The sequence below is a fragment of the Strix aluco genome, chromosome 11 (assembly GCF_031877795.1).
Source record: "Strix aluco isolate bStrAlu1 chromosome 11, bStrAlu1.hap1, whole genome shotgun sequence".
In the NCBI taxonomy this organism is placed as follows: domain Eukaryota; kingdom Metazoa; phylum Chordata; class Aves; order Strigiformes; family Strigidae; genus Strix; species Strix aluco.
Window position 1 is genome coordinate 2848556 of NC_133941.1, and position 27267 is coordinate 2875822.

Sequence of the window (27267 nt, forward strand, 5' to 3'; positions counted from 1 at the left end):
AAGGAAGACACGGTTCAGATGCCCGGACTTGCCTCTGGGTCTTGCTTCCCTGTCTGTAAAACAGAGATGGCAGCAAAGGGAGTCAAGGGAAGAGATGGATCGAGGCACAGAGGCAGAAGCTGGTGTGCAGAAACCCAGGCTCTCTCTCAGCAGTCCCTCTTGGTTGTGGTCCCTATCTGCCAGGGCAAACCACTTCAGATGGAAGTAGGCTCTTTTTCAGATACATTTGTATTTTTGGTGGGTTTACCAGTACAAAAGATAGTTTAAATGTGCTCGAGTGCCCCAGAGAAAGCTCCATAAATCAACAGCTGGTGAAGGCAGAAGCATGGGGTGGGGGAGAAACTCGAAATGAAAACACTGCTTGGCAGTGGTGACAGGGCAGTGATAAAAAGGTGAATTGATCAATACTGTTATTTACTTTTTATAAATTGCTTTCAGTCTCTCGCCACCTCTTCTGGGATTCTGGCTCGCTTGGTGTTTACTCTGTGATGGATGATGAGGCCAGAAACACATGTCCAGTTTGTGTTTTTAATAGAATGCATAATGACTCGTATTGGTAAATTATTCCCCTCCAAGGAGCATGAGCACATATCTCACATGCATCAACCTGTTATAAATGCCCTTCGTTATTGACCAAGCCAAAGCAGCACTCTGCCAACGTGTAATTAAGGAAATTGTAATAATGCCATAAGAATACATTTAAGAAAGCAAGCATTTATAAATGGGAAAAACAAACAAAATCAGAAACCCAATAATCTCAGGATAGCTAAGGAATGAGAAGAGGAATAAAAGCAAATGAGAATCAATTACAAAAAGCAGCAACGAACATCAAATCCCCAGTACCCAATTTTTTGCTCTATCATTCGTTTTAGCAACAGGTGCCCAAATTATCAGTGCCTCCAGCAGGATATTTGCCCCACCGCAGATCTATTTGCTTTCAAATCTCCAGATAGCAAAACCAGGACAGAATATCCCACTTTGGTAGAAGCACCAGAGTGAATCAGCTGCAAATCTCAGCTGAAGCTGCAGCATTAGCGAGGGGGTAGGACGGGAGGCTGCCGGGCACACTGCCGCTCGCAGACATGCTCTGCCGGGCTGGTGGCAGGTCCCAGGTTAATCCAGCGCCAGCAAAGCTAGATTTGCTGGGCTCACAGATCCATCTTCTCACTAGGACAGCGATTACACTGCTTAAGCGACTTAATCGAAGTTATCTATCTACCCAAATTCCGGTTTTATCACCCGCAAGCAGATATACTACCTACTCAGTATCTGCAGTACTTCACGCCAAGGGCACAGGAATTGATTTGTTAAGATATATAAAGGTAATTTGATAAACGTGCTATATAAAGCACTAACGCATATCTAAAATGAATGGTAATTTCAATATCTGTTTAGACAGCAACAACAAAACACCTGTACCCCGCAGCAAATTTCATAACTAGCCCTTGGAGAGGATATTTGAGACAGACAAAAAAAACCCCCACAACACAAAAAGCAATCTTTTTTGTAATCAACTATCATTTTCCAGAGGCTAATAACAAATCCATATCTTATTTTAAGAGGTCAGGTATTGAACACACAAGAATACAGGACCATTAGCTTCTCGCTGTTGGAGATTTTAATTTGTAAGAGATTTACAGAAAACCTACAAAGGCATAACTGTATCATTAGAACTGAATGCAGCCAGCAAGATCAGAGCACTTAAGGCATGTGTTCTGCTAATGGCGACAAGTAGTTCAGGCTAACAAGAGCCAATTCTTCACATCCTTTTCTCAAAAATCTCAGTCTGCTCGTCTTTGCATCCCCACCATTCAGAGCACCTCAGAGGTCCCTGCAAACAAGTGAGCTTCACAGCCCACAGAGCGCTTTGAACCACGCCGAGCAGGAAGGAGTACACGCTTCCCTCTTCAATCAGAGCAGCTGTTTCACTAACAAACGCAGCCTTTTCCCTGGGACAGAAACCAAGGCACTGGAGTATGGAGAAAACAAGAGTGATTTTGCTGGCTTCTTGTCCCTTCACCCCTGGATGAAGTGCAGGGAAACAGTGCACACGAGGCAGCTTCGGTGTTTTGCTTTGCTAATTTTCATTTAGTAAACGTAGGAGACTGAATGAGGCTTGAGGACACCGAGGTGCCACAGAAACACAAAGCACAGTCAGTGAGAGACTCACCCCTTGGATTTTGTATTCATCCTTTGGGGAATGGAAGGGGAAATAATGCTATATGCATATATTTGCATCATGCATCTTGATTTGCTGCACCCCTTTGTCACGCTGTGTCTGAGCAGGGGAAGAAACCCATCTGTGCACACAGACCACAACCAGGGGCTCGCCCAGCCCAAGCCTTCTCCTTCTGCAAAACCCTGAGACCTCAGAGAAGATGAAATGCCCTCAGCAAACATCTGCTCCTCACCAGGAGCAAGCACAGACCCTCTCTGCATGTTCACCCCAGAACCAGCAGCGCCTGCCCTCCTCATACAAAAGCCTCCTGGGTTTTCAACCCTTTTATGAGGCTTTCCAGCAGATTTATGGTTCCTCCTGCAGTCAGCTCCATTACACTGACTCTTCCAACACATCCATCAAGAATCCTTCTCTCCCTCCTTGTACTTAGCCCATCTCCCAATTAGCTCTGAGAGCCACAGCACAGCAAGAACTTGATCGCTTTTATTTCTTTAGTGCTCCTCTGATGAGGTCGTAACACTTTCTGCCCGTGTAAGAAGGCAGCAGCAAACCTTCCTAGACAGAGGAATTAACTACAGATGAGCCTGCTGAAGCCGAGAGGTAAAACTCAACGAAAGCAACTCATCTTTCATTTGCAGTGTATCTGCAACAAAGTTTATGAACAAACCCAGTTCTGTGACCACAACAGTCTTCTACTGACCCCTCCAGCTTGTCATCTGTTTAACCTGCCCCAGTTTTACAGAGGAACGGGAATCCAATGTGGGAGGCCAGTAAACCAAGTCCCCTACTTTAAAACAGTAGTTATATGCTTTTCCTTGTCAGAAGGAAAGCTGTAAGAACTGTTTCTAGACTTACACAAGCATTCAAATCAGCAGAACTGGGAGGAACTGAGCAAAATAGAGAAGAGTTATTTTTACCTCTTTTCTCTTGCTGCTTGCATCACACTCCTGCATTCACATCATGTCTCTGCAGGAGGTACTTACCATAAGGCTGCCTGCTTTGGTTTTAACGTTTGAAACCGGTATATTTATCTGCCTGGTCAGAGGCAGAGTGACAAAATGATGATCTAATTTGCTAAGGGTCATGTGGACATAGGCTTATACAGACTAATATATGAAACCAGAATTAGGATTCAACTAGCATTTCAGGCTTGCCACAGCATTTTCTGGATGGCTGTCTTTTGCTCCATTTGTAAATATAATTTTGGCTTTGACTCAGCAAAGGACTGAAATATCTCTTAAGTTTATGCGTATGCATTACTTAAAGAATGTCCTGCAAACCTGTTCAACAATCAGAACTATTATATTGTTAAAAAACTGCTTTGTAGTTGGATAATGGGTATCTAACTATTTAAAACCCAGGGGTCAGTTTCTTTTTATTTAGCAGTGTTTTCAAAAAAAGTGTGTAAAATCAATTTTTTAAACAAATTTCAAATGAAAACATTTTCAACATAAAAATATGTTTGAAGTGTAAATGTACATCTGAAGCAGATCCCATTTAAGTGAGACTCTACAAATAAAAACTAGTATTTTTGCTGGCAACTCCTAGGTTTGTTTTGCTCTCCAGCCCCAGATACAAACTAATCTTTGAAGCTTCATCAGGGTGAAACCCTGGCCATGCTCAAGCCAGAAGTTTTTTGCTACCAGATCCACCGACCTCGGTTGCTACCTGAGCATGCAACACCAACGCCGTGGGCAGGGCAGCAGGTTGGGAACTCAGCGCAGGCTGGGCTGCTGCACCATGCCCGGCTCCCCCACCAGTGAAATGTTATTACGGGTACCCCGCTGCTTTCCGAAGGCACTTTGATGTCTTCAGACAGTAATTGCTACCAAGCCAAATGTTAAATACCGTGCTGTTATTTCTCAGGATTATACTCACGGCGCAACTAGGGAAAGCTGGGAAGAGGGAGAAGAAATAACACAGGGCGCAAAGCCATCGTCCTGTTGATGTTCAAGTCACTCCTGAGAATCCCCCACTTAGACCAGAACACCTCCAATTAACTCACTAACTAATGCTGTAAATGCCAAGAGGTAATTGCAAATAGCTTATCTATTTTAATGAAACCTAAAGTGTCCCCAGTGACTCCATTCCCCAGACACAGCTGGGTCCACGCTCCTGAGGGCTGCGATGCGAGATCCCATTACTGCAGTCTCACAAGCTGCTTTGTTTCAGCTGAGAGGTGGTGGCAGCCTCTGGGCATGGCAAATCTGAGATGATTCAACTCCATTTACCCAGCAGTGAGAGAGTGATGAGTGACGTGAGACCTGCTCACATTTGCCATAAAGGAAAAATTCATTAATGCAAGGCATAATAAGACTCCAAGTTAGCCAGAAATTTGGGATGGATCTGCCTATATGACCCCCTTACAGCATCCTCTCCAAAGAGGCCAAAAGGTCTTTAAATGAAAAATACGCTTCAGAAGAGAAACAGAGATAATTAATCAAGAGTGAGCAGAGAATGGAGAAAAGAAAGAAAAAGGTTTATGTCTCGTTCTCTCTGTGCCCACCAAGTCCTGACACATGGATCTCCTCCTCCATGGCTGGGGTTAGTCAATGCAATGACTCCCAGCAAACCCGGCCCTGCACCCTCCTGTCCCTAAAGTGCCTTCCCCCCACCTCTAAGGCCCACCACCCTTCTCCTCCTCCTCCTCCTCTTGGCAGTTTCCCCTCTCTACACTTTAAGTTGTGGGTGCACCTCACACTTGCTCTCCTCCCTCCACCTCTCCCTGCAAGGGTCCCAGCAGACCCAGGCAATTGTTTTTTAAAAGGAACATAACACAACTGTGAGCAAGGAAATAAAAATAATATTACTAATAATATAATATATAACATATAACATACATATTATATATAATATATAAAATAATATTCATATAATATATATAATATTAGTCTGTGGCACAAACCAACCAATCAGTTGAGACGTATCCTTTGCCCCAACTCTCCATGCAGCTGCTTTTCTCTGTGCCCGCCAGCTCGCAGAGGCAAGAACCACACATTTAATTCAGTTTGGGATAAATCACAAGCACTGCAAACGCTACCAGGAAACCCCACGTAATCTGATTTCTCTCCATTGGGCCTCTCTGATGTGCCAGGGTGGAAAGTAGCAGCTCTTGCAACTGCTAGCGCAAGTCTGAGCAATACTTACAGCTGATTGTAATTCCAAGCTCTACACCTCTTTTCTTGGGCAATTTAACGTGGAAAGTACCGCTGCTGGGTATGACAGACTCTATAAAACCAAAGCAGACAAAAAAAGAAAATAGGAGAATACAGAGAGTTTTCAGTTGCATGGATGGTTTCTTTGGAACCAAGAAAAACAAGCCCACAAAACTCAGCTTTATTGTTTCAAATAAGGTTGTTATCTGAGGCCCTGCGGACCTTAGGTCAAAATTCGGATGCTCATTAAAAATACATGCTCTGAACGTCAAGTGAAGTGCTCACATCACACTGTATTTCAAGATTGAGGTAGCTCTGTCAGTGTAAAAGGAAAAAACTTTTCTTTTTGCTTTTTAACACAAAGCTGCACTTTAGCCCCAGCCAATAGCCTTGGCTCCCTCCTTGGTTCAAGGCCATAAATTAATATAAATATAATTCATATTAATGGGTAAATATTCAAAGGGCAGGTGGCCTCTTCATCTACTCCTTAGGCTTACCTCAACCAAGTGGTGAGCACAAGGCATTTATGGAAGGATCAGAAGAAGAACCCTCCCTCTCAGTGCACGTTAGAGAATAATGAGAAATCCTCACAGGGTGTTCTCACTCTTCCCTCTGAGCTCTAACAAAACCCTCATGTATTTGTGTGAGTACACTCCCTCCTACGGGTTAGCAAAGGCCCTGGCGGAGTCCTGCTGGCAGTGAGGAGCAGCAATTCCTTTGGCAACGTACCTGCAACATCGAACTCAATCTCGAGCACCACTTTGTTGGTGAGCGCGGCATCACGCAAAAGCTGATTAGCTTCCTCCATAGTCCCGTCCTCAGTCGCAATGCCATTGATAGAAAGGACTCTGTCTCCTACTTGCAGCAGCCCACACCTGCAGTCCACATTGGGAAAAGAGGGAAAGGGAACAAGGAGGCAGGAAAAAAAGAGGAAAGGAGAAAAAAAACAACCCCACAACCAGCCATGAGTTACTTTTGCCAGGCAGATCTGTTCCAAGACACACAGAGTAGTGACCAATCCTGCAGAAGTGGCCCCAAAGAGAAGATAACTCATTCTGCAATGCCCGTCCCAGTGCCAAGAGCCCCTGGAAGGTCACAAGGCAGCAAACTCTTGTGGTCTGCTTAAGGTCAGACATATTTTGCTGCTAAATAACCATTTTTGGTCACATTTCCTGTAACTTCCAGGGAAAAAAAAAAAGTAACTCTCACCGTCCCAAAAGTCAACACCATGGCCAAGAGATGAGAGTGATAAATGCAAGGCCATGTGCCCTCCTACCCTATCTAATGGTATACAGCTCTTTCCATGTGCCTGCACCCTCTGAAACCCAAACTAATGGCACTGAAAATTGCACAGACTCCTCCGCTTAATACATGGCTAATACTGAAGCTACAATCCAATGAACTCACTGAAACGTCTCAGCAAATTGGATAATCATTTATCCCTTGTAATTGCATTTCTGGAAGCCAAACGTACATTGATACTGTTTAACTGCCTCGAAAGGCCAATATTATTCTGATGCAATAGTCCACCAGTATAACCACAACTGGCCCTTTGGGGTTTTTGGTTTAGACCCACTTTCTCCAAGAACAGAGATCAGCAGGTTTTTTTTTACTTTGGAAGAAAAACAATGATGGCAAGGCTATGTTGGAGATATACTGCTACAGCATGGTTTGTCTCTTGGGACCCCTCTGGATTTAGAAGCAAGGTGTTTCCACACATGAACCACTGCATTCCTACATTCATTATCCACCTTCCCCCTTTTTTTTTTTTAAATATACTGCAACACCAGCCAGACAATCCTCCAAGTTATCTCCCACAGCTAACATGAGCTGGCCTGTGGCTGTACAAAATCAAGAGTGTGGTGTTCCCTGTGACTGGCCAGGGGCTCATCTTCCCTCTTTATACCCTTCATCATTTGTTCCCTATAACCACATCTTTTCAGATTTTCCACTCATCACCTGTCTGTAAGGCTGTCCACTTGAGCAGAGCTTGTGAAACCATTCTTCATCCACCATTAATGTAAGCTACAGAGTGGTCTCTAAACAGGTTGAGGGTTATGAGATCAAGTCTAATGGTCACCTCGACATTTGGAGTTATTTTACCACAAAGATTTCCCAGAAGGCATCAGCTATCCTGTTTTGAGCCTTCTTCAGAGAATCTTTATTCCCCTCCTGTTTAATTGATCAAGCACATCCTTCACCATCTCCTTTCTAGATGTCAACTTCCACTGATACTTCATGGAAGACAGCTTGTTTTTTACTAGTCCTTCCAACCACTCTTCATCGCTCACACCCAATTCAATTGTAAGAAAACATGGTACCACAGCTTCCAGGCACATGAAGATAACACCAAAGGCAACGGACAGGGGCTGCATTATTCACCTCCAAACAACAGGATGTATATGAAAAAGGCCAGGTTATCAAGAAAAACTGCACACATCTAAAATCAAGAAAAATGCACAAGCACAACAGTTTTTGCCAGTGGCCCATCAAAAGCTGAGATATGAGCAAGTTTGGAGAGAGCCTAGGGAGGTTATTTTACTGGTAGAAAGGTATTAAACTTGCAGTATATTTACACTGCTGCCTGAGTTCATGCCATCCATGGTAAAACGCTGGCTATTTTATGAGATGTAAATTGAGAATTGTTTGTTCAAGGAGACTTGGATTAGGACAGACAACTCCATGGTGTATAAATGAATCCACTCTTGTGAATAAATTACATCCAGTTTAATTACAGTCCTTCACTGGACTTGTGGCTATGCAGCCATAGATGTGCTTGGAAATATCAGCTTATAAATATGAAGATGGCAAGGAGGACGACAGAGATGCCTCCTCCAGCACCAAGAGCTCTCTTGCTATGGCCACAATGCACCTTTCGGAAAGGAGGGATCCACATCTGCATCACACAGACATCACTGTCTTTCAAGGGCACGCAAAGACAATTTTTTTAAATATACAATCCATTTTGGCACCACTGTTTCAGCCGCAAGGGCTGAGAGATCACAGGATACTTTTACACAGCATCAAAGCAAACATGTCCCACCTTTCTCACCAGAGCTGCCTTCTCACAAAACAACCGTTTCTTCTGTTTCTTCACTCAAGGTAGATTTGCCTGGGTGTTTTACAGCCAACAGCTCCGTTAGGTCAGAAGTATTTTATTTCTTTTACTATTAGCCTCAGTCAATCACTGTTGTTTAAGCCCCAGTCTTGCAGGTTTATAAAAGTTTGTGGAGTGAAGCCGCAACCTTCTGGCTCCCTCCACAAGTGCAAGGAAACCCGACGTGCCTTGTTAACCCTTCAGAATAATTCCAGAGACACCAGTTTCCAGCTGGCATGTGCCCTTGGGTTGGGAGCAGGGCCCAGGGAGCCAAGGCTCCTGCAGAGCTCTCCTTGGCTCTGCTGTGGGATCCTACACATTCCTTTTGGATGGCTTTCCAAAAGAGAGGGCATTTGTCTCAGAGATATGCAGTCTAACAGCAGAACTCACAAAGTGCTTTGAGATCACGGGAGGAGAAGTGCATTAAAATCAGAGAGAACAAGAGTACAGGCATCTCCTGGAGTGCAAGACAGCCCTATGGATGTGTTGGAGTCCACAATAGGAATGTCTCCCTGGGGTTGCAGAGATTTGCATCTTGTCATGACTCATTCCTTGAGCTCAAAGACACCAACAGAGCAGTGGAGGTGTCTTGCTAGACACAGAGCAGCGCATACTCAAGCCTCGGGCAGGATATGTGCTAAAGATCCTCCTCAGCATCATCAGCATCTGCGTGGTTGCTCCAGCTGTGGGGTGAGCAGCAGCAGCTGTGACCACAGCCACATCGCTGGCTGCAGAAACCAACCTGTCATGCCCTTACATGCCCCAGAGTGGGCCTGCACAGGTCAGACACGCGCATCTCTGTGCATACTACATCTGTGTGTGCACACAGGTGGGTGGGTCCCAGCCCCCAAAAGGTCAAAGGTTTGCTGACAGCTTTACCCAGCTGCTAAACTTTCCTTTTGCAAACTATTCATACTCAAAAGCCAGAAACACAATGATCAAACAATTGTGTCTGAGCAGAGCTAGAAAACATGTAAGCCAGCAGGAAGCATTGATTTTGGATACCGAGATGGAGAAGCCAGATACTCTCCCACTGCTGTCAGTGACAGCTGCAGGAGGAAGGACACAAAAGCTGCATGTTTCAAGGCAGCCAAGAGGGGATGTCAGGCACCTTCCTATTTCACCCTCCCTGCTGATAACAGGGGCTGAATCACTGTCTCATTTGGAGCCTGAAGGCTTCATCTTGCACCCAGGAAACAAAACAACAGGTGGGGAGGGAGGTCTATTAGAGGCTACTGGCTATAAAACAAACCACAACTCAGGCAGGTGAGAGCTTTTGCTTCAAACCGCCTGCCACAAGCTAGCACAAAGCAGATAATAAACGGGAGGCAGCCCAACCTCCCTGAAAAGAGGGTGATGCCGTCCTCCTCCCTGGTAGTACTCCAACTAGATACACGCCCAGGAGGCAGCTCCTCCACGGCAAGCCAGATGGACAAAGTGATTTTGGATCATGTGCTTGTACAACAGTACATTCAGATTCACAGGTTTTGCACAGGAGTGTGTGAATGTGCAGGACAGACCCCGGCTGCTAAGCCTGATCCCTGTATTGCCACTGCTCACCCTCTTTTGCAAAGAGCAATAACTGCAGCTCAAGAAAGAGCATAGCCCAGCCTCAGCTGAGAGCCCAGTTTGGTAAAGGGGAGAAAAAAGGCTCTAATGTCTCAGGCTGCAGCTACAGCAGAACCTCTGAAGGGCAGGGAATAAAGTGTCTAGGAAGGATGGAGCAAACAAGCTCTGTGAGATAACAAGAAACAAAAAGTGAAATGAAAACATAAACCTGCCTTTTTCACCTCACTGCAAACCCAGTGCACTTACCACTTCAAGATGGGGAGGAAATACAGTGTTTTCCTGCTAGGTAGGAAGAGCAGCATGGTCTAGGAAAGGAAGAAATACACCGCAGAGATTTAATCCCCAAATCAAATCCAGGCTGCAAACGCAGAGAGGATTGCTCCCTGTCGCCAGAAAGCGGCAGCCAGTAGAGCGTGAATCCTGCTGGGTGGGCAGCCGAGAGGGAGAGCAGTGTGTGTGACACATCAGAGCCAAGCAAGACTGCACTGCGAGTCTTTGCTTTCGCTTCAGGCTTGGCAAGAGGATAAAGCAAAGCCAGGCGGATTTCAGCACATCTCCCTCGTCCACTGGGACAGCAGGCTTTGTTGCTGCCTGATTTATAAAAGGAGTTGGGTGCTTTGCAATGTGAGCCAAGTTCACCCTGGTAATAGAGGATTAAAAAAACAGAACACCATCACATCCCTTTTTAAACCCTGTTTGGAAACAAACAAACAAACAAAAAAGGCATAAAAGGCTTTTGAAATCTCTCTTAACCTGCATCACTCAGGACAACTTTTTCCTGCGCCAGCCCCTTGTCCCTGTCCTCCCAGTCAGAAGCACTAGGCACTCACGCTCCACCTTGCCCCCGCCCTGGCCACGTGGAGAGGCCACCACACAGAGACTGGTCTGCACAGCAAGGATCTGCATTTCCTTCTGCAGATGCTCCCTGCCATACAACTCCCTCTTCCCGGGCTGGCTTGGAGACACCAAACTATTCGCACATGCTGATGGGGCCCTCAGAAACTTCTCCTCCCCAGGGAAGTGTCTGCAGCAGACACTGAGCACTGCTACGTCGTTGCACCCCCGGCACCCCTGTGCAGGATAGACCAGCAGTGGAAATCACAGGCAGGAAGAGAAACCAGCACGGGGGCATAAGCGCCAGCTCGCTCACCTCGCAATTCCATCTAATGAAACCAGCTCTCCTTTCCACCCACAAGAGCTCAAGCCGTGCTGGAACCTGGGCTGCTTAGTAAGAAAAGCCTTGCTAGAGGGCACCTACATTGTAGTGCACAGGCACCCGAGCAGACTTTAAATCCAGCCAGCAAGGGTAGTGCAAAAAGTTTAGCCAGAGCCCCTGAGCTGGAGCTCAGCTGCCAGAGGAGTCATTGCTCCCACTATCCCCAGGGGGTGACACACAGCAGTTAATGCCACTCCTCCGTTCTGCTCTTTTCCCAGCATTACAGAGCCAAAAGCAAGAGTGCTTAAACGCAGCACCTACTAGCTTCTCAATCAGAGCCTTCCTCTGTGGTCCAAAACCTTGGCTTTAAGGCCAATTTATACAGCTGGGTTCTGCTACAATGAAACCAGGCAGCAAACACTTTGCTGGGCCCACTTCTTTAGATCTTTCCCCTTTCTGCACCCAGACAAAAGCTTTATCTTTCAAAGAGAAAGAAAAAAAACAAAAAAAAAAAAGGAATGGGAATGACTCTCTCACACAGACACACGCTCCCTTCCTCCTCCTCCTCCCAGAACAGCCGCAGCCTGGTGCCAAGACGTTCACCTGGGATGCGAGGGAGGCCGCGGTCAGCCGACGAGTGCAGAAATGGCAGTGACAGTAAACCATGCCCAGTGAAGAATGGGAGATATTACAAGGATGATAGTAAATATCTAAATGAGCCTCTGAGGAGAGAAAACAAACCAAACCATGAAATGTTCAGCAGCAGCACCATCAGCATCCAAGGGCAAGGTCTCTAACCTCTCTGCCGGGCTGTCAGGCTCAATAAAACGGACGAGAGGTGGGGAAGACAGGGTTTCAGTAGCAAAGATGCCTCCCTGGAGCTGAAGTCCGAAGCCATTCAAAGGGTCTCCCCTGAGCACCACCTCTGTTGTCTCCGTGTGGACTATCTGCCCGCCGGGACCCACCGTGCTGGAGGCCAGTGACACTGAGAGGAGGAGAGAGGCAGAAGGTCAAGGTAGCCAGAGTCAGCATAGATCTGGTCACAGGCCTTGGTCTGGCAGGGGTGGGGACAGTGACCGAGGCTGAGGAAGGCACTGACAGTGCTGAGATGAGTGATCCTACCCCAGCTGAGAGTCAACAATAAGGACAGCAAGGCAAGCACGTGCACCCCAACCGACGCAGCCCCAGCCCACTGCCACTCTTACGTGAGCTCTTGTGCTCCTTCTTCTTCTGCCTCCTCCTCAGCATGGTGGTGCGGGGGCTCATGGGGTGGGAGCTGCGAGGTAGCGTGTTCGAGTTCTGGCAAGGGAAGCCCTGCGCGTTCATAGTGGGAGACGAGAAGTTGGCGGCCACCAGAGCTGGGGAAATACAGAGCGGTTTAAGGACATGCACAGAGAAGTGCAGCTGTGGGTTCACCTAATGGGTGTTCACCCAGCACCTGAGGGGTTCAGATTAGCTGCTTCTTCACAGCTCCAGGGCTCAAGACAAGGTGAGAACCTTGTCCTGGGCTTGCAGCTACAGGAATGCTGTGAAGGTGGGCTTGGACTCCAGCTGGACATTGCTCTCTGGTGTGCAGTGTCTCAGAATCACAGAATCATCTGGGTTGGAAAAGAGCTTGTAGATCCTCCAGTCCAACCATGAACCTCACACTGACCGTTCCCAACTCCACCAGATCCCTCAGCGCTGGGTCAACCCAACTCTTCAACCCCTCCAGGGATGGGGACTCCCCCCCTGCCCTGGGCAGCCCATTCCAACGCCCAACAACCCCTTCTGGAAAGAAATCCTTCCTAAGAGCCAGTCTGACCCTGCCCTGGCGCAGCTTGAGGCCATTCCCTCTTGTCCTGGCGCTGGTTCCTTGGCTCAAGAGACTCATCCCCCCTCTCTGCACCCTCCTTTCAGGTAGCTGTAGAGGGCCATGAGGTCTCCCCTCAGCCTCCTCTTCTCCAGACTAAACCCCCCCAGTTCCCTCAGCCGCTCCCCATCAGACCTGTGCTCCAGACCCTGCACCAGCTCCGTTGCCCTTCTCTGGACACGCTCGAGTCATTCAATGGCCTTTTTGGTGTGAGGAGAATCAGTCTCCAGTGACTGGGCTGCCTCTCGCTGCAGCATCCAGGCCACCAAGTGAGAAATGCATCCTGGATGCAGGGCGGCCAACAGCAGCTTGGCACAATGGCACTAATGAACCTTAAATACATACAAAGAGAAATCACAGCTTGAACTTGAGCTGCTGGGCAACGGGGCTGCCCTGTTTGCTTCCCACAGTTCGGACACAGTGAAATCTTTCCTCTGCCCTATCTTACTGCTGTAAGATGAGAAACCTGGGACCACACAGAGCCTGCTTCCTGCCAGAGGTGGGTTTACAGATTTTGAAGCAGCCATAATCCTGCTGCTAACATGTTGTGTGGCATCAGGGCTGAGCTGGATCTCCTACACATCACCAGAGATGCCCTCTTTGTCTCACAGCAACTCATTTTTGCCATACAAAACCAGGCAATTAGAGGATGGGAGCGTGGGTCTGCCCAGCACACCGCTCTTGTCGCAGCGACCAGATCTCTGTGTGTGCTGGGCTGCAGATACTAATTTTGTACCTCAGCACTGGACCTGTGGAAACAGATCCAAGTGACTGAGGAGGAAACGAGTGAGAAGCCAGGATACAGAGTTGGGTATTAAGGAAATGGAGGGGTACAACATGAATGAACACACGCAGGGATGGGGGCAATGCCACGCGCTGAGGTTACATTTGCAGTAATCTTGTCCAGACGCCTGGTTCCAAGTGGGTGTCTTGCAGTGCCCGGGGTGGTGGGTGTGACAGTAGTTGACACAGGGGTCCCAGCAGTGGTGGTGGTCACTCTTCTGCACCTTGACTGATGGCACCCAGGGGAGCAGAAATCACCACAGGCAGGGAGGAGAAGTGAGAGAAAGAAAAGGTAGGAAGCGTAAGACAGGAGACTAGAAAAGAGCATCATAGTGGCTCTGAGCAAGCCAGGACCCAACCACAGTGTGTCAAGCACCAGCAGCAAAAACACATCCCCATGTAACCTCATGACACTTGATGTAAAGTGGCAGAAATCCACACCTTTTTCATAAAAAACTCTGCAAACTGAGCCAACGGCCTGTCTAAGCCATGCTGGCAGCGCACAGATGTCATTACCATTTGCAGTCTGTTGCGTGATGTGCAGAAGCTCCCTCCAGCCACAGGTTTCCCACAGAGGCCATCAGCATTATCCGACAGCACCGGGGAAACCTCTTTGTGCTGTTTCCCACCTTTCTGCTGGAGCTGCCCTCCCGGGGACAAGGCTCATCGCCTTCTGCACATGCCAAGAACTGCTTTGAGCACTTTGCTTGGCTTCAGCGTTTGGTTGTTTAGTGGCTGCTCTTGCCCGGGAATGCACATATGGATGAAAGAGAGGAGTAGCAGAGGGCCGCCTCCAGCTCACCAGAACAAAAGGGATTTTATACATCACTGCTTAAAGGCAATTACGGAGGGCGACCGGCACAGGAAAAGATGCCAACGCTGTGGCAAACAGTCAATTGAAACATGACACCAACATGGCAGACTCTGTTCAAAGGCACACGACTGCTTTAGCTTCAACCCTGACCCCGGCCCAGTACGTGTTGGCAGAAACCTGTCACAGCATGACATCCATCATCTGGAAATCCCTTGTCCCAGGAACTGTGGCTTTGCGATTTCAAGTCATGATGCCACAAGTCTCCTCTGAAGTGCCTCAAACAGCCCCCCAGGCACAGGTCCCTTGTCTGTTCTCACTGACGCTCCTTTTGCCCCTGGGCAGCACAGGGTCAGTTTGGTTTTCCCTGCCCAACAGCACTGGGTTTTCTCTCCCACATTTCTGCACCATGCTGTCTGGATCTATTTTCTTCTGAGAGGAATTGCTGGCTAATGAGCAAGATTGCAAGCATCTGTTTTATTCAGCTAAGCATGAATGGCATCCCACAGCAGAGCATCACTGCAGCATGAGTTATCCCAGAGCTCTTAACCTCGCAACCACTTGTACTGACTAGCAACCGCCTTCCCAGGATAAGATTTCCTCCCGGCTCTGTGTCCTCCAAGTCGGCAGAGACGTTGCCAGCACTGGTACTACCAGAGCTTTCTGAGGGTGCAAACCTGCGACAGGGACTCAGTTTATTTAGTGAGTCCACTCAGAGATCTCATCTAAAGGTCATCTGTTAGCGCCTTTAACGGTGGAAATCCATTTTGTGTGCGTGCAGCACAGGCATCAAATCATTTAGGTCAGGTTTTCCAACCAATATAGTGACTGTATTTAGTCTTTGCTAAACATTTTGTGAGTTTAGCACTTAGGCTACCAAGCTCTTAAAAAATACACTTCCAGCTCTGGGGTTTCTATTTTGTGGATTCAAAAGTAAATTCTGAGCCAGGCAGCTTTTAAAAACAAAAATAAAATCAATATATGTAGCTATATCTAGACAAAAATGAAGGTTCTTAATAAAATTAAACACTTAGAACATGAGGGACAGAGCTTATGGGCATATACACAAAATCATTTAATCCATTTACAGTAATTAATACTCTCCCATTTGTCTATATATTCTTAGCTCAATTCTGACAACAGGAAAAAGTGCCTTTGAAACTCAGCTGTCAGTGCATTAGGGAAGAGAAGAGATTTTGGACAATTCTGTGATAAAAACCTAGAGCAGCCTTCCCCAAGCTTTCGCCCATCATCCCTGCCTGAGGAAATCGATCCGTCCCAGCACTGCTCCCAGGCACCATCCGCTCCCGTTGATCTTGTGAGCAGGGCATAATCCTACCACAAACTCTCCAAATGCCCCCAGAGCCACAGAGAAAGCAAACTCAGTTTGATAAATCCCGTGCTTCAGCATTAGACTGTATTTTTGCATGGCTGCTGCAGCTTCAGATCCCTCTCCACATCCTCAGTAACCGGATTTTGATTGCATGAGAAACCACTTTTAAAAAATATAATGACAAGCCCCATGCAGGCACACACTGGAAGGACTCAGTAATGCAAATGCTGAACAGGGATGCGTCTGCACGGTCTCCTCTTCTCAGCTGCTTTCCCTGGGCTTCGCTTTCCTGCCAACCATGACAGTTTGCTTTTGCACGGCCCACTTTTCCTTACTGCCCCTGTTTGTTTCCCTAAAGTCAGAAAAAGCAGCCTGTGAAATTGGCACTCGGCACCTGGAGCAGAAGGCAGCATCTCTCCCAGGTCCAAACGCAGTTTGTCAGCTTCGGTGCAGTTCCTCGGCTGCTCACCATGGGCTGCACGGAGCCGTGGCTGTCACAGCCCTGAGGAGTGCTGCTTTGTGACCTGCTCCTCTTGCCCAAAGCGCTCTCCCTCCTGTCCCCACCACCCGCACCAGCACTGGTGAAGGTTCAAGCCCAAGCACAGCTCTCCAGCCACACACCTCTGCCTCCTAACAGCCATGTGGACGAACAGCGTCCTTCCCTGTGACCCCTCACGTGTTAAAGAGTTTAATCAAAAGTGGGAACAATTGTTATAGCCCTTATTTTTCATGTTCATGGTTGCAATTCTTCTCCCAAGTTTGCGTTCTGTATTTCTGCCACAGCAAACTGATCTGATCTATGGAGGTTTGGGTAAAAAAGCTGCAAACACACCAAGCTGTTCTTCCACAGATCCTCCTTCTCCTGATGTGTTGCTGAATGCATATATTCTGAAAGAAGATTAGGACCAGGGCACTAATGGAAGGAGAATAGTTCATTTTAACAGCCGTTGAAAAAGGATTATAGCTTTCCATTTTTTCTTAGGCACAAAGGTCAAGTCATCCATCCCCTTTGTTAAACTGCTTTAATTCTGCACAAATTGGACTGGAAATGTAAGAGATTTATTTCTAGACATGGAGATGTTATTAGATTTTGTTACACTGCATCATGCTAAAGAAGACAGCACAGATATTTTCCTCCTTTCCCCAAACTATCCTATAAAAGAATGGAAAGAAGAGCTGTACCCAGGGCTACTGTGCACCAATAATAATAAAATGCATGTCCCCGACAGACGAGTGATTGAAAATGGTTGCAAAAGGGGCTGGTACTGAACAGTCACACCCAAAACACCTGAATTACAGGACCACCAGTCAGACTGTAACAAAAGCGTGGGCTGAGGCTATGATCACAATGAAGTTTATATGAGAGCCTGAGTCAGCCTCTCATGTGGAAGGAGAAACTAAGGGTGGGCAAAGGATGCTCACCAGGGTGAATTCCTAATGACGTTTACAGGCATTTTGGGCCTGGTTTCACTAGAACCATAATTTTTTCCCCCGGTATTTCTTCGGGGGGGGTGGTGGAAAGCAGCAGCTACAGATGCATTCACTCTACCCCTGGCTGCTTCACGTTCAAACAGGCTGGTCTGGAAGATGAACACTTACGTTACAGTTTTGTTTCCTAAGGAAGTCCATAAGGACCCTGCCTAGCTACTGAAGTGTCCTTTACAAAGCCTTACCAGGCATCAGCAAATGAAAACTGCGCTTGGAAATATATTTGCCAGCACCAAGGTTGTTTTCCTCTCTCCCCATTAAAGTCTCTTATCTGAGGTACTAAGAAAGCAGCTTGCACAGCACTCAGCACTGCAAAACCCTGGGATTCCCAACTCCAATTTTCCCATTCAAGCACAGATGTTACCTTTTTTCCCTATTCACATCCTTGAAGAACGTCATCTAATCACATGCTTTTCATCAAAACATTTTCTTTTTTTTTTTTGCCTCCACAGATGTCTCTCTTTGGAGTCTGTTGCCAGCATTCAAAAGCAGCAAGAACCCCAGTAGGGACCTCAAGTGAGTTTTGAGGGCGACCAACAGTGTTTGCACGGAGAACACACCTGTTTCTGGAGGCTTCAAAGGCAGCCTGCTTTGGTGAACAGGTAATATCTCTAGCTTGACATTTTCTGAAGTGGCAGCTAAAAGCTGAGTTGCCTCTAATAAGGAGCAGTGCTCTGTGCTTGTGCCATCAATGGAGAGAATATGGTCGCCAACATGCAACGCGCCACATCTGCAAAGGAAACAGCAAGAGAGGTAATTATACACGTGGCCAAAATCCATGTCCTTACAGTTGGGAACAGACACACACAAAATCCAACTGTGAATTACTGTTTGAATTCATGTGAATTTTTTTTTTCACATCTCATTTTTTTACTTACAATTTGAACTTTAGATTCAAGCATTGCCCAAAATACTAACTAAGATGGTTCATGCTTGAGTCAGTGCTACTGGTGGCTTGGGAAAGATCCTTTAAGTTTTTAATAGTGCCTGCTCATAGTTAGTCTGGCTGGCTGAGGGCTCACCCAGCAGTGAGTTAAGTCCTACAAGCTAGCCGTTCAGCTCAGCAACACGACTAACCACAGCTAGGGCTGCATAACAGCCTGTCTTTCTGCATCCCCATGTAAAAGGTGACTAGTTGACTTGCCCATCAGGAAAAGGCTCTAGCCAGAAGTTTCCAGGATAAGTTTTTGCCATTCCACAGCTCCAGGGCAGTCAGATCTGAGGGTTTTAAAACAGAGCTCAGCTTTCACATGCACTAAGTTACATTCATTCCCAGTGAGGAGCGTCCACTGGTGTTGGGTCAGATATTTTTAGCACTCCTAGTGCTATGAACATGTGGACATGGCCATTTCAAGTCAAGGCAGGGAAGAATGGTATATAACTAACAAGGGGAGGAAAAAACAGCAGAGAAAGGAAAAGTAGAGCTAGGAGCAGCCTGTTCAGATCTGTACCTGTCCACCACGCTGGCTGGCTTGATCTTGTCGATGACAATGACCTGCTTGTTCCGGTGCATGGTTGTTGTCAGTGTGATTCCTAGCGTAGACCCTGGAGTCTTTGCTATTTCAACTAGTAAAGGACCCGAAGCATTTGCTACAGTATCTGCAAAACAAGAGAGCATCTGAAGACACTTCTCATACAGCCTTTTCCATTTCTAAATGCAGGGGGTTGGCCAATAGTGCTGACTTGCCATGTGTATCAGCAAACCTGTAGTTTGGACATGCTATAATCTGTATCACGTGGTATCTTAACAAAGAAGTAAACTCAAGAAGCAAAATTGCTTCTGCACAAAAATATATATGATGACGAAGTGAAGAGATATTACAACAATTCACTCATGGACACAACTCCCTTGCTTCTTTTCTTGGGGTTAAATAGCAAGATTGAGGAAGAGATTGCTCAAAGGCTGTGCAGCAGTCTCATCAACAGTATTAAAAGCACAAAAAGGGAAGATCAAAAGGACACCACTGTTATAGGCTTCTTCCCAAACAAACAAAAAAGAAAAGGCGCAAAGAAACAGGATCCCACTTTCTGAAGTACTCGGAAGTCTTGTGTGCTGATTACCATTACACAAGTCAGTCAATTCCTGTGTGCTTCAGCACCAGCTTCAAAATATCACTTCAACTGCTCGTTTCAGCTCCTCTGGTGTGACAGGGGGAGCAGAGACACAGCACTACCTACCCGCATGCTTATAAAAGCCTCCTCTCTCCCATCAGACAATACAGGGGTAACTCATGTTTAAAAGATGAATTTCTGCAATAAGCTTAATAGATGCTGTAAGTGAGACTATGAAACTCCTACGAAATTACACCTGTTAGCATACGCCTGCATCATACCTATTCATCTCTTCTGAGGAAGAGGGAGGAAAAAGAAAGCCTGTGTCTATGGCTGATTAGACAGAAATTCCCTCCACCTCTGTTACACACATTTGCTTCCAGATTACCTAAGCTATTATAAGGAGGCTGGACTCATGAACGTGTTATCACCACCAGACTTCCCACATCTAGCACCCCATATGTAGTTTGACCCCCCCACAAAAGCAATTCATGGAAACACCGCCATCCACTTTGAAGGAAAGGCCAGCAGAGCCCTCTGAGAGCTTGATGCCTTCTCAGCCCTTAATTATTCATAGTAAGGCTTTTCTCTTCCAAAGCTGTGCTCCGCTAAAAATGCTGATGCTACTTGGCTCCAAAACTAGATGCATGGCTCATTCTTGCTCTCTGGTAAACAGGAACATTAATGCACATCTCAGAAGCTAAGCTGCAGTGAGGTCTTTCCTGAGATTTGTTGAAGATGCTGAATCTCTGGAGACACAAATTTCCCTTGGAAATTTCCCCTGGGGATGAGCCAGAGGATGTTCAGGCTCTGGTCTGCTCACAGTGCCCTTTTTCCCTGGGGAGGAAGGAGGAGGAATGAGCCATGTTAAAGGTTATGCAGGCTTCAAATAAAACACTGTTTATCCTCTGTTGAAAAGGACCACTGGGGAGAGCTCCAGGCCCTGGCAAAAAGTAGTCCCAGATAAATCAAAAGATGCACAAAGGACCTAGCTAAAGCTTGCAGAAGGTGCACTTAAGCCTTCGTTACCAAAGGAAGCACCAAGAGACTGAGGATCTCTTCCAACAGTAAACACCAGCTATATGTTGGTTTTGCAGCCCGTGTGTGTCCAGCACATATCCTCTGAAGAGGGACACAGACTTATATTCCTCCAGCTGAAGGGAAGGAGATAGGAAAAAAAATAATGAAAAAAAGCTTGCTGGGGTGGTAGACCTGTCTTTGCAAGGAAAATACCTACTCCTCTTAGTTTGACCCAGCCTCCAAGCTTCTCACCTTTGCCAAGTGTTTCCCAGGGAGGTCTCAGCACAATGGTGAGAAAAAAGAGCTTTGGGTACTCCCACACCAGGACCGAGGTTATCAATAAGACCATAGGAAATCACAGTCCTGCCTCCAGCCCATGGTCCCTCCTCCCACCACACAGGCCACCCCGCTATCCCTTTTAATTCCCATCCCCAGTGGCATGGATGAGAATTGCTCCAAATCCATTTTATAGGGGCATTTGTTGAGGAAAGACCAGCCAAGCCTCTATTAATTATTCTAGGGAACGATTTGGCTCAAATCAAAGGTCAGGAGTCTGCAATTTAGCAATATTTGTGAGGCGTAATTAAGATGGGGCTATTACACCCAAGCTAATTGAAAAAGAAACACAGAGAGGCCAGGGCAGGCCATGCAATAACCTTACTGTAGGGAGTCAATTGGCATTGCTGTTTTGGCACCACCAGGTGTTTTTGCACCATCATGCACGGCCGCAAACTCACCCACAGCATCTGTGGAAACGACATCCGCGGCTCTCCCACATTTCACAGCAAATCTCACCTTACTTAAAGCAAGATCCCTTCTCGCAAGCCAAGAAAGTCTAAGCAGTTGTTCTGGAGGCTCAGCATTCATGAGATCTTCAACTCAGATGCTGCTCAGCATGTAGTGAGGGTCAAAAATCACACTGTTGCAGAACAAGCATCCCTGAGGCCAGTGACATGGAGTTTAATACGGATACAGCAGCTTGCATCATTTCTCTAGGGTTTTGTTACCAAGGAACAGAAAAACCACATATGCATATGCTGCCTTGCATGGCTGTACAGATTTTCATGTAAGGGTTTGAAAGTGGTTTGCAAGCAATGAATTGTGCTTCCCAGAGGAGGATGGTACCATTTTACAGATTGGGAAACTGAGGCCCAGCTGTCACACAACTTGTCCAAAAATACATGCTTGTTTAGTGGACAGTCAGACAGGGTCCAGAAGACCCATCCATGCTGGATGAATAATGTTACATCTCCTGACACTGCCAGGGGGAAAGCACGCATGCTGTCTTCATCCATCTTCAGAAACAATAGTTTCAGTAACCAAATAAACCCTTAAGCCCTCCACCTATTTGAAAACATCTGCTGGTTTTAGGTGGCATTCACTTAATGAATAGGATAAATGAATTGGATAGAACCTTGTTAAAATTCAGCATCAGCAGCTCAGGCCTGAATCAGTTGACATCTGCCCCCAAATCCTGCCTGCATTTTCCTTCCAAACCCAAATTCCAGCCATTTCAAAACGTTCAGGTGGAAATTCAGCACCCACCAGCTGACTCACTATAGGTTTAACCAACCCTCTAACCTTCTCCACCAAAACAGAAAGAGGAAAGCCTCCCAAAACCTGCTGAAGTACAGCAAATCCCATCGCTCCGTCCGCATGGCTGACCCCAGGAGGACACACAGGGCTGTGCAAAACCTGCTCACACCCACACACTGGAGGGGTACTCGCCAGTATCGTGATGGATACCAGGGGAACAGTCTGCTCCAGATAGTCAGACATCCCAGTGCCGAAGGTACAGGAGAGCTGGTTACCCCACAGCTCAAAGCTGGTGTTTTGTAAAAGATCCTTCTCTCAGCAGCTTATTTTAGAGGAAATATTGTGGGGTTTTTTCCTTCTTGCACTAGGTTTCCTTGAGCCTCACCCGGCTTTGCTCACCTCCCTAGGAAGGGATGGCTCTCATAACCAGGCTGGCAAGTGTTAAGAGCACTTGTTCAGGGAATAAGTGAGGTGCCGACAGGGATGATTTTTCTCCCTGCTGTAATGCACTTTGGGGGAGAAGAGGGAAAAGGAAAAAGAAAAAGGTAAAAAAGGACAAAGGAAAAGGCACCCCTCCTTGCAAATGCAAAAATAATAAATCCAAAACCTCCTAGAACCACCAAACCAGGGAGCTGCCCCCTTCCTGACAGAGCCCAGCAGCTCATGATCCCTCCAGCTTCACCAGCACACGGAGGCATTTGACTTCATGGGCTCCTCTTCAGGCTCTACCCTCTGCCACCACTCAGCAGAGTCACCCATTTGTGGGACACTACCAGCCCTCCACTCCATCAGCAGGAGAGCCCCACAGGCCTAAAAATCTTCAGCCTAAAAAATGAACGGGCAGAGAGGCAGCCAGGGGAAGGGAGAGGAGGAGAAGGACACAGCAAATCGCTTTGCTCGTTCATCATCTCTGGCAGAGAGCTTCCCCTCTCCATGAGTCGACCCTAAAGGCTTGAGCCCAGTGCCTCAAGACATGGCACACACAGCTTATTTATGGAGTATCTATTCAAATGCCACCAGTTTCTGGCTGATCAGTTTATTTGTTGGGTTATTTTTCTTTTTTCCTCCCTTTTTTAAAAGGCCCATAAGATAGAGTGTCGCCACAGGAAAGCATCTGTTCATTGCAACGTTTATCTGGCATCAGCAAAGGGCAGAGATTTTCCCAACACCCAAGGGAGGTGCATGCCCAGTTCGTGCTCCTTTTAAATGGAAAAGGCAGATTAATTTAATTCCTTCAGTGGCCTTGAGAAATCTCAGCCAATTTGATTAAAAGCCTCCCGCGTCCCCATCCTACACTGGCCTCCCCGGTGAAAGCCCAACAGCCGGGGGATGCTCAGTGGTGATGGCAAGCAGCTGCCACGTCCCTCGCACCGAGAGCAGGGCTGGCCCCATGCAGCTCATCCTCAGTGCACAATTTTGGCTGGGAAACCACGCAGACAGCTGGGGAACGCCGTGATTCAACACTCCCCCGCAGCAGCCTTGGTCTCTCACCAAGGACAGATGCGGAAAAACAACTTTCCCTCACTGAGGGTCAGCCCACACCATCCCAGCGTGTACAGCTACAGCAGAGAGCAAGCGTGATGTAAAAACCTCTATTTCCCTGGGGATGAACAGGCCAAGCACCACTTCGTGGTGGTGTCTCCAGCTCTTACAATGAATCAAGTGAACTGTGTGGCCACATGTCCCCCCCAGCGCCTTCACCAAGTTTTCAAAATAGGAATTAGGAGTGCTCCCTTCAGGCTAATAACATCCCCACACTACTTCCAGCACCTGATTTTCCCTTCCCTCATCATCTTCCTGTGGCTGGTAAAGAGAATATCTGCAACAGTGGGGATTTGGGGATGATGCACTCATCTCCCATTGCAGTTATGAGGTGTTGCCTGGCAAACCTGTCTGCAGAGATTGTTTTAAGCTACACGTTCTGCATTATCTTGCCTTAAAAGAAAGCAGAGCAAGCATATCCTTTTACAGGGCTGGGGAGAAGCACACTCTATGCAGAAATTATCTAAGAAAGGGGCTGTTGTTACATCTTGGGAAGTATCTGGTTATGGACCACTATATAGCAACATAAGATGGAGCAGCACTGCATAAAACCCTGTCATCACTCTGTGTTCACTCAACCCTAACAGTTTTAGGTGGGAGACTTCCTCAAGAAGAAATACCAAGACACCTTCATGGCTATTTTTGCTCCAAGTCAGGTTTTAAAACAATCAACTTTCTGCAACATAGACACCAGGAGACCGAACAAATAACAAAACTCAAAAAAAGCCCATTTCCCACGCACCATTAATTGTCTGCTACTGTTCAGACGTGACAGCTCTGTGCAAAATCCCTCCTCAACCCCACCTGCCCCCTCCCCACCCAGCCAGCCTGCAAGGAGGGGAACGGCCATCCCTTACTGATCGCCACAGAGTTACCACAATCACAATCAGCTAAAAAAGGTAGAAAATAGGGTTTGGGTAGTTTCTGTTTCCCATCATTTAACCATCTCCTCTTTTTCATGAATACCAGCCAATTTCTAAAGAGAAGCTGCTCCTGTAGCATGGCAGACACCAGGCAGCATGCAGGCAACTGCCGAGGCATCAGGTTTTCCTTCCAGCTCTCCCAGCAGAGAACATGTTTGTGTGGCACATGGCTCCCCAGGTCCTGGCAGCCTCCTCCCCCAGGGGAGATCCAGTATGGACACACTTGTGGAGTTTCTCCTGAAAGGAAGGGGAAAGCTTGGGAGAAGGAGGCTCAGAAGGAAGCAGAAAGCCCTCAGGGCTGGCACGAGGAGCTCCCTTATCCTGCTGCAACCTCCTTGCACATTGCATGGAGCAAGTTCTGGTTTTCTCAGCTCTCTTTCCTTGGGGGTGGTGTGGTACTAAATTCTCTCAGCTACAGATGCTTTTTACTTCCCTCCTCACTGACAAATCAGAAAACAGTCGGATATCACGGACTCCTATTCCTCACTGGATCCTAGGCTCAGATGTGCTGGACTGGTTTGTGAGATTTGCAGAAAAGACTCCAACCTAGTCCAGCTTGTGGCTCCAGTGGAGGCAGAAACCCCTCTGGAAATGTATATGCAACATCAAAATCTAACACACAGCCCAACGAGCTTCCAGAACCAACACAGCTTCGGACTCTGTGGTAACCTGAAACTCATTAACAACGCTCCCTGCAGTAACAGCTGTGTGTCACAAAGCCAGCTCAAAATGACTTTACAGTAGCTAATAATAAACCCTTTCCCAGGGCTTGAAACTGAAAATCAACTGAAAAAAAAGCAAAACACTAACCCTCCAAACCCTCAAAGTTAATATCTACTGTGTAGAACACTTTTTAGAAATACCCATCCTCTGCCCTCCAGTAAATTCTGTCTTATTTGAGGTCAAACAGTTGATCACCCCTCATTTATTTCAGAAGCAGATCTGAACTAACGTTTCTAAGAAAGGGAATAGCTCCAGAATTAAGCAGTGTCAAAATTCATAACCAAAGCCACAGCCACATCAAGAATCTGCCTGCTTGCAGCTCCCTCCCCTGCACACATTTAATAGTGGTATTTGCAGTGCTGGCAGAGTGCTCCGGCCCCCTTTAACTCCAACTTCTCCTAGACCCTCTTTGCCTACATTAGAAAATCCCTTTTTTTCCCCCCTTCTCTAAAACCAGTCATCATTCCCATCAAGACACATCACTGGATAAGGGCATTTCAAATACATTCAACTAAACCGACTTTGATCTCTACCCCCGACATCCATGTTGGCAGCACATCGCTCAGCAATTTTTCCACTGAAACTGAGTACCCCAGTTACCGTGTCTAGTCTCACATACTTTCCAGGCAGTCAGAGAAAACGCCACCACAACCATCTTGGCCTTACCCATGATGGTCACATCATACTCAATCTGGAAGAGTGCCTCCTGGCTGCACTGCCGCAGGATGTTGAGGGCGTCAGCGTGGGTCATGCTGTGCAGAGGGATCCCGTCAACGCTCAGCAGCCTGTCCCCAATTTTCAAGGACCCTTCCCTGTCAGAAGTCACAGGCAAAAAGGTTTTTTGTGTATATATATTTAGGTATATTTTCTATATTTAAATATCTATCTATATTTTGTATGTATTTAATGTATATTTTGTGGGTGTACACATATATGCGTGCGTGTGTGTGTATATATATTAAAAAGCCAATTACTTTGATCCTGTAGGAATTGAACACTCCTTGGGACAATAGTTTGGGTTATTTATAGTACCAGGCCCATCATATTAAGTTAGCAGCATGAGAACAGACAGACTGCCTCCTGCTTTCTAACACAGCATCAGCTATTCATCTGCACAGGGTTAATTAAGTGGCTGCCTCTGGAAGAGGAGTTTCTGCTTATAACTATAACATCTACACATGGGTCAGCCTATGAGCACCAGACCCATCCTCCCCTCACACCACAGGTCCCACCACCAGCATGAGAAGCCTTGGGGAGGCACCAGCAAGGAGGATAAAGAGGAGAAACATCCAAGAGTATGGTGAGAGCTGCTGGTCTGTCTGGTGAAAGCAAATGTTGGAGGTGTGATGTGAGCAGTACCTGTCTGCTGGGCCACCCGGCCTCACGTAGGTGAGCACCAGCGGTCTGGATTTGTGCCAGTCTTCATGGGCTCCCCCTGTAATCAAACCAGGAAAGCCGTAAGTCACCAGAGGTTTGAAAGTCTGAACAAGAGTGCTGAGAAAGGAGAGACATTTATCACAGAACAGCTGACACAGCCTGAAAGCAAGAAGTCTGCCCCGGATTCGGCAGCTGGCAGTCCTTGAAGGCTGCACAGGATGCTCTCTAGGTCACACTTTCACTTCTCAGCTGAGGTTTATGACATTCATCTTCTTACTTTTCTATTCCTGCTTCCCACATCACCTCTGCCAGTGCTTGTCCCCTCTTCGTTTCTCACTGGAGAAGCTACTAACCTCTCAGCACGAAGCCAAAGCTGTTGCCTTCCTTGTAGAGGGACACCTCGATGGTCTTGGGAATAATGCCAGCACTGCTCTCTGGCACTAAAGGAAGAGAGGAAAACCCAGTTACCCCCAGATAAACCTTCTCCACGCCACTCTGCACAATAATATCAAAACTCATCCAAATGGCATTGAAATGAAAGTCCAGCCCAAGACCTTCCCTGTCTGGAGGCAAAAAGAGCCCAACCTGGATGTGTGAACCTTCATCTGAGCCAACCATCATGTTTTAGGATGATTTCACCAGCTCAGTGTTGTGCATCTCCCCTCAAATTT

At 47.0% G+C, this 27267-nt stretch overlaps 1 protein-coding gene across 1 annotated transcript in view; it reads right to left on the reverse strand.

Moving 5' to 3' along the window:
• GRIP2 (glutamate receptor interacting protein 2) overlaps positions 1 to 27267 on the reverse strand; it is a 293425-nt gene that overhangs the window by 28560 nt on the left and 237598 nt on the right. Inside the window, exons 5-14 of the mRNA XM_074835669.1 lie at positions 26950 to 27036; positions 26579 to 26654; positions 25886 to 26031; positions 18875 to 19022; positions 17984 to 18153; positions 13895 to 14020; positions 12362 to 12514; positions 11955 to 12141; positions 6064 to 6209; positions 5327 to 5407 (exon numbers count right to left, since the gene is read on the reverse strand). Of these exons, the coding sequence (XP_074691770.1) occupies positions 5327 to 5407; positions 6064 to 6209; positions 11955 to 12141; positions 12362 to 12514; positions 13895 to 14020; positions 17984 to 18153; positions 18875 to 19022; positions 25886 to 26031; positions 26579 to 26654; positions 26950 to 27036 (1320 nt within the window). The remainder of the gene's footprint in view (positions 1 to 5326; positions 5408 to 6063; positions 6210 to 11954; positions 12142 to 12361; positions 12515 to 13894; positions 14021 to 17983; positions 18154 to 18874; positions 19023 to 25885; positions 26032 to 26578; positions 26655 to 26949; positions 27037 to 27267) is intronic.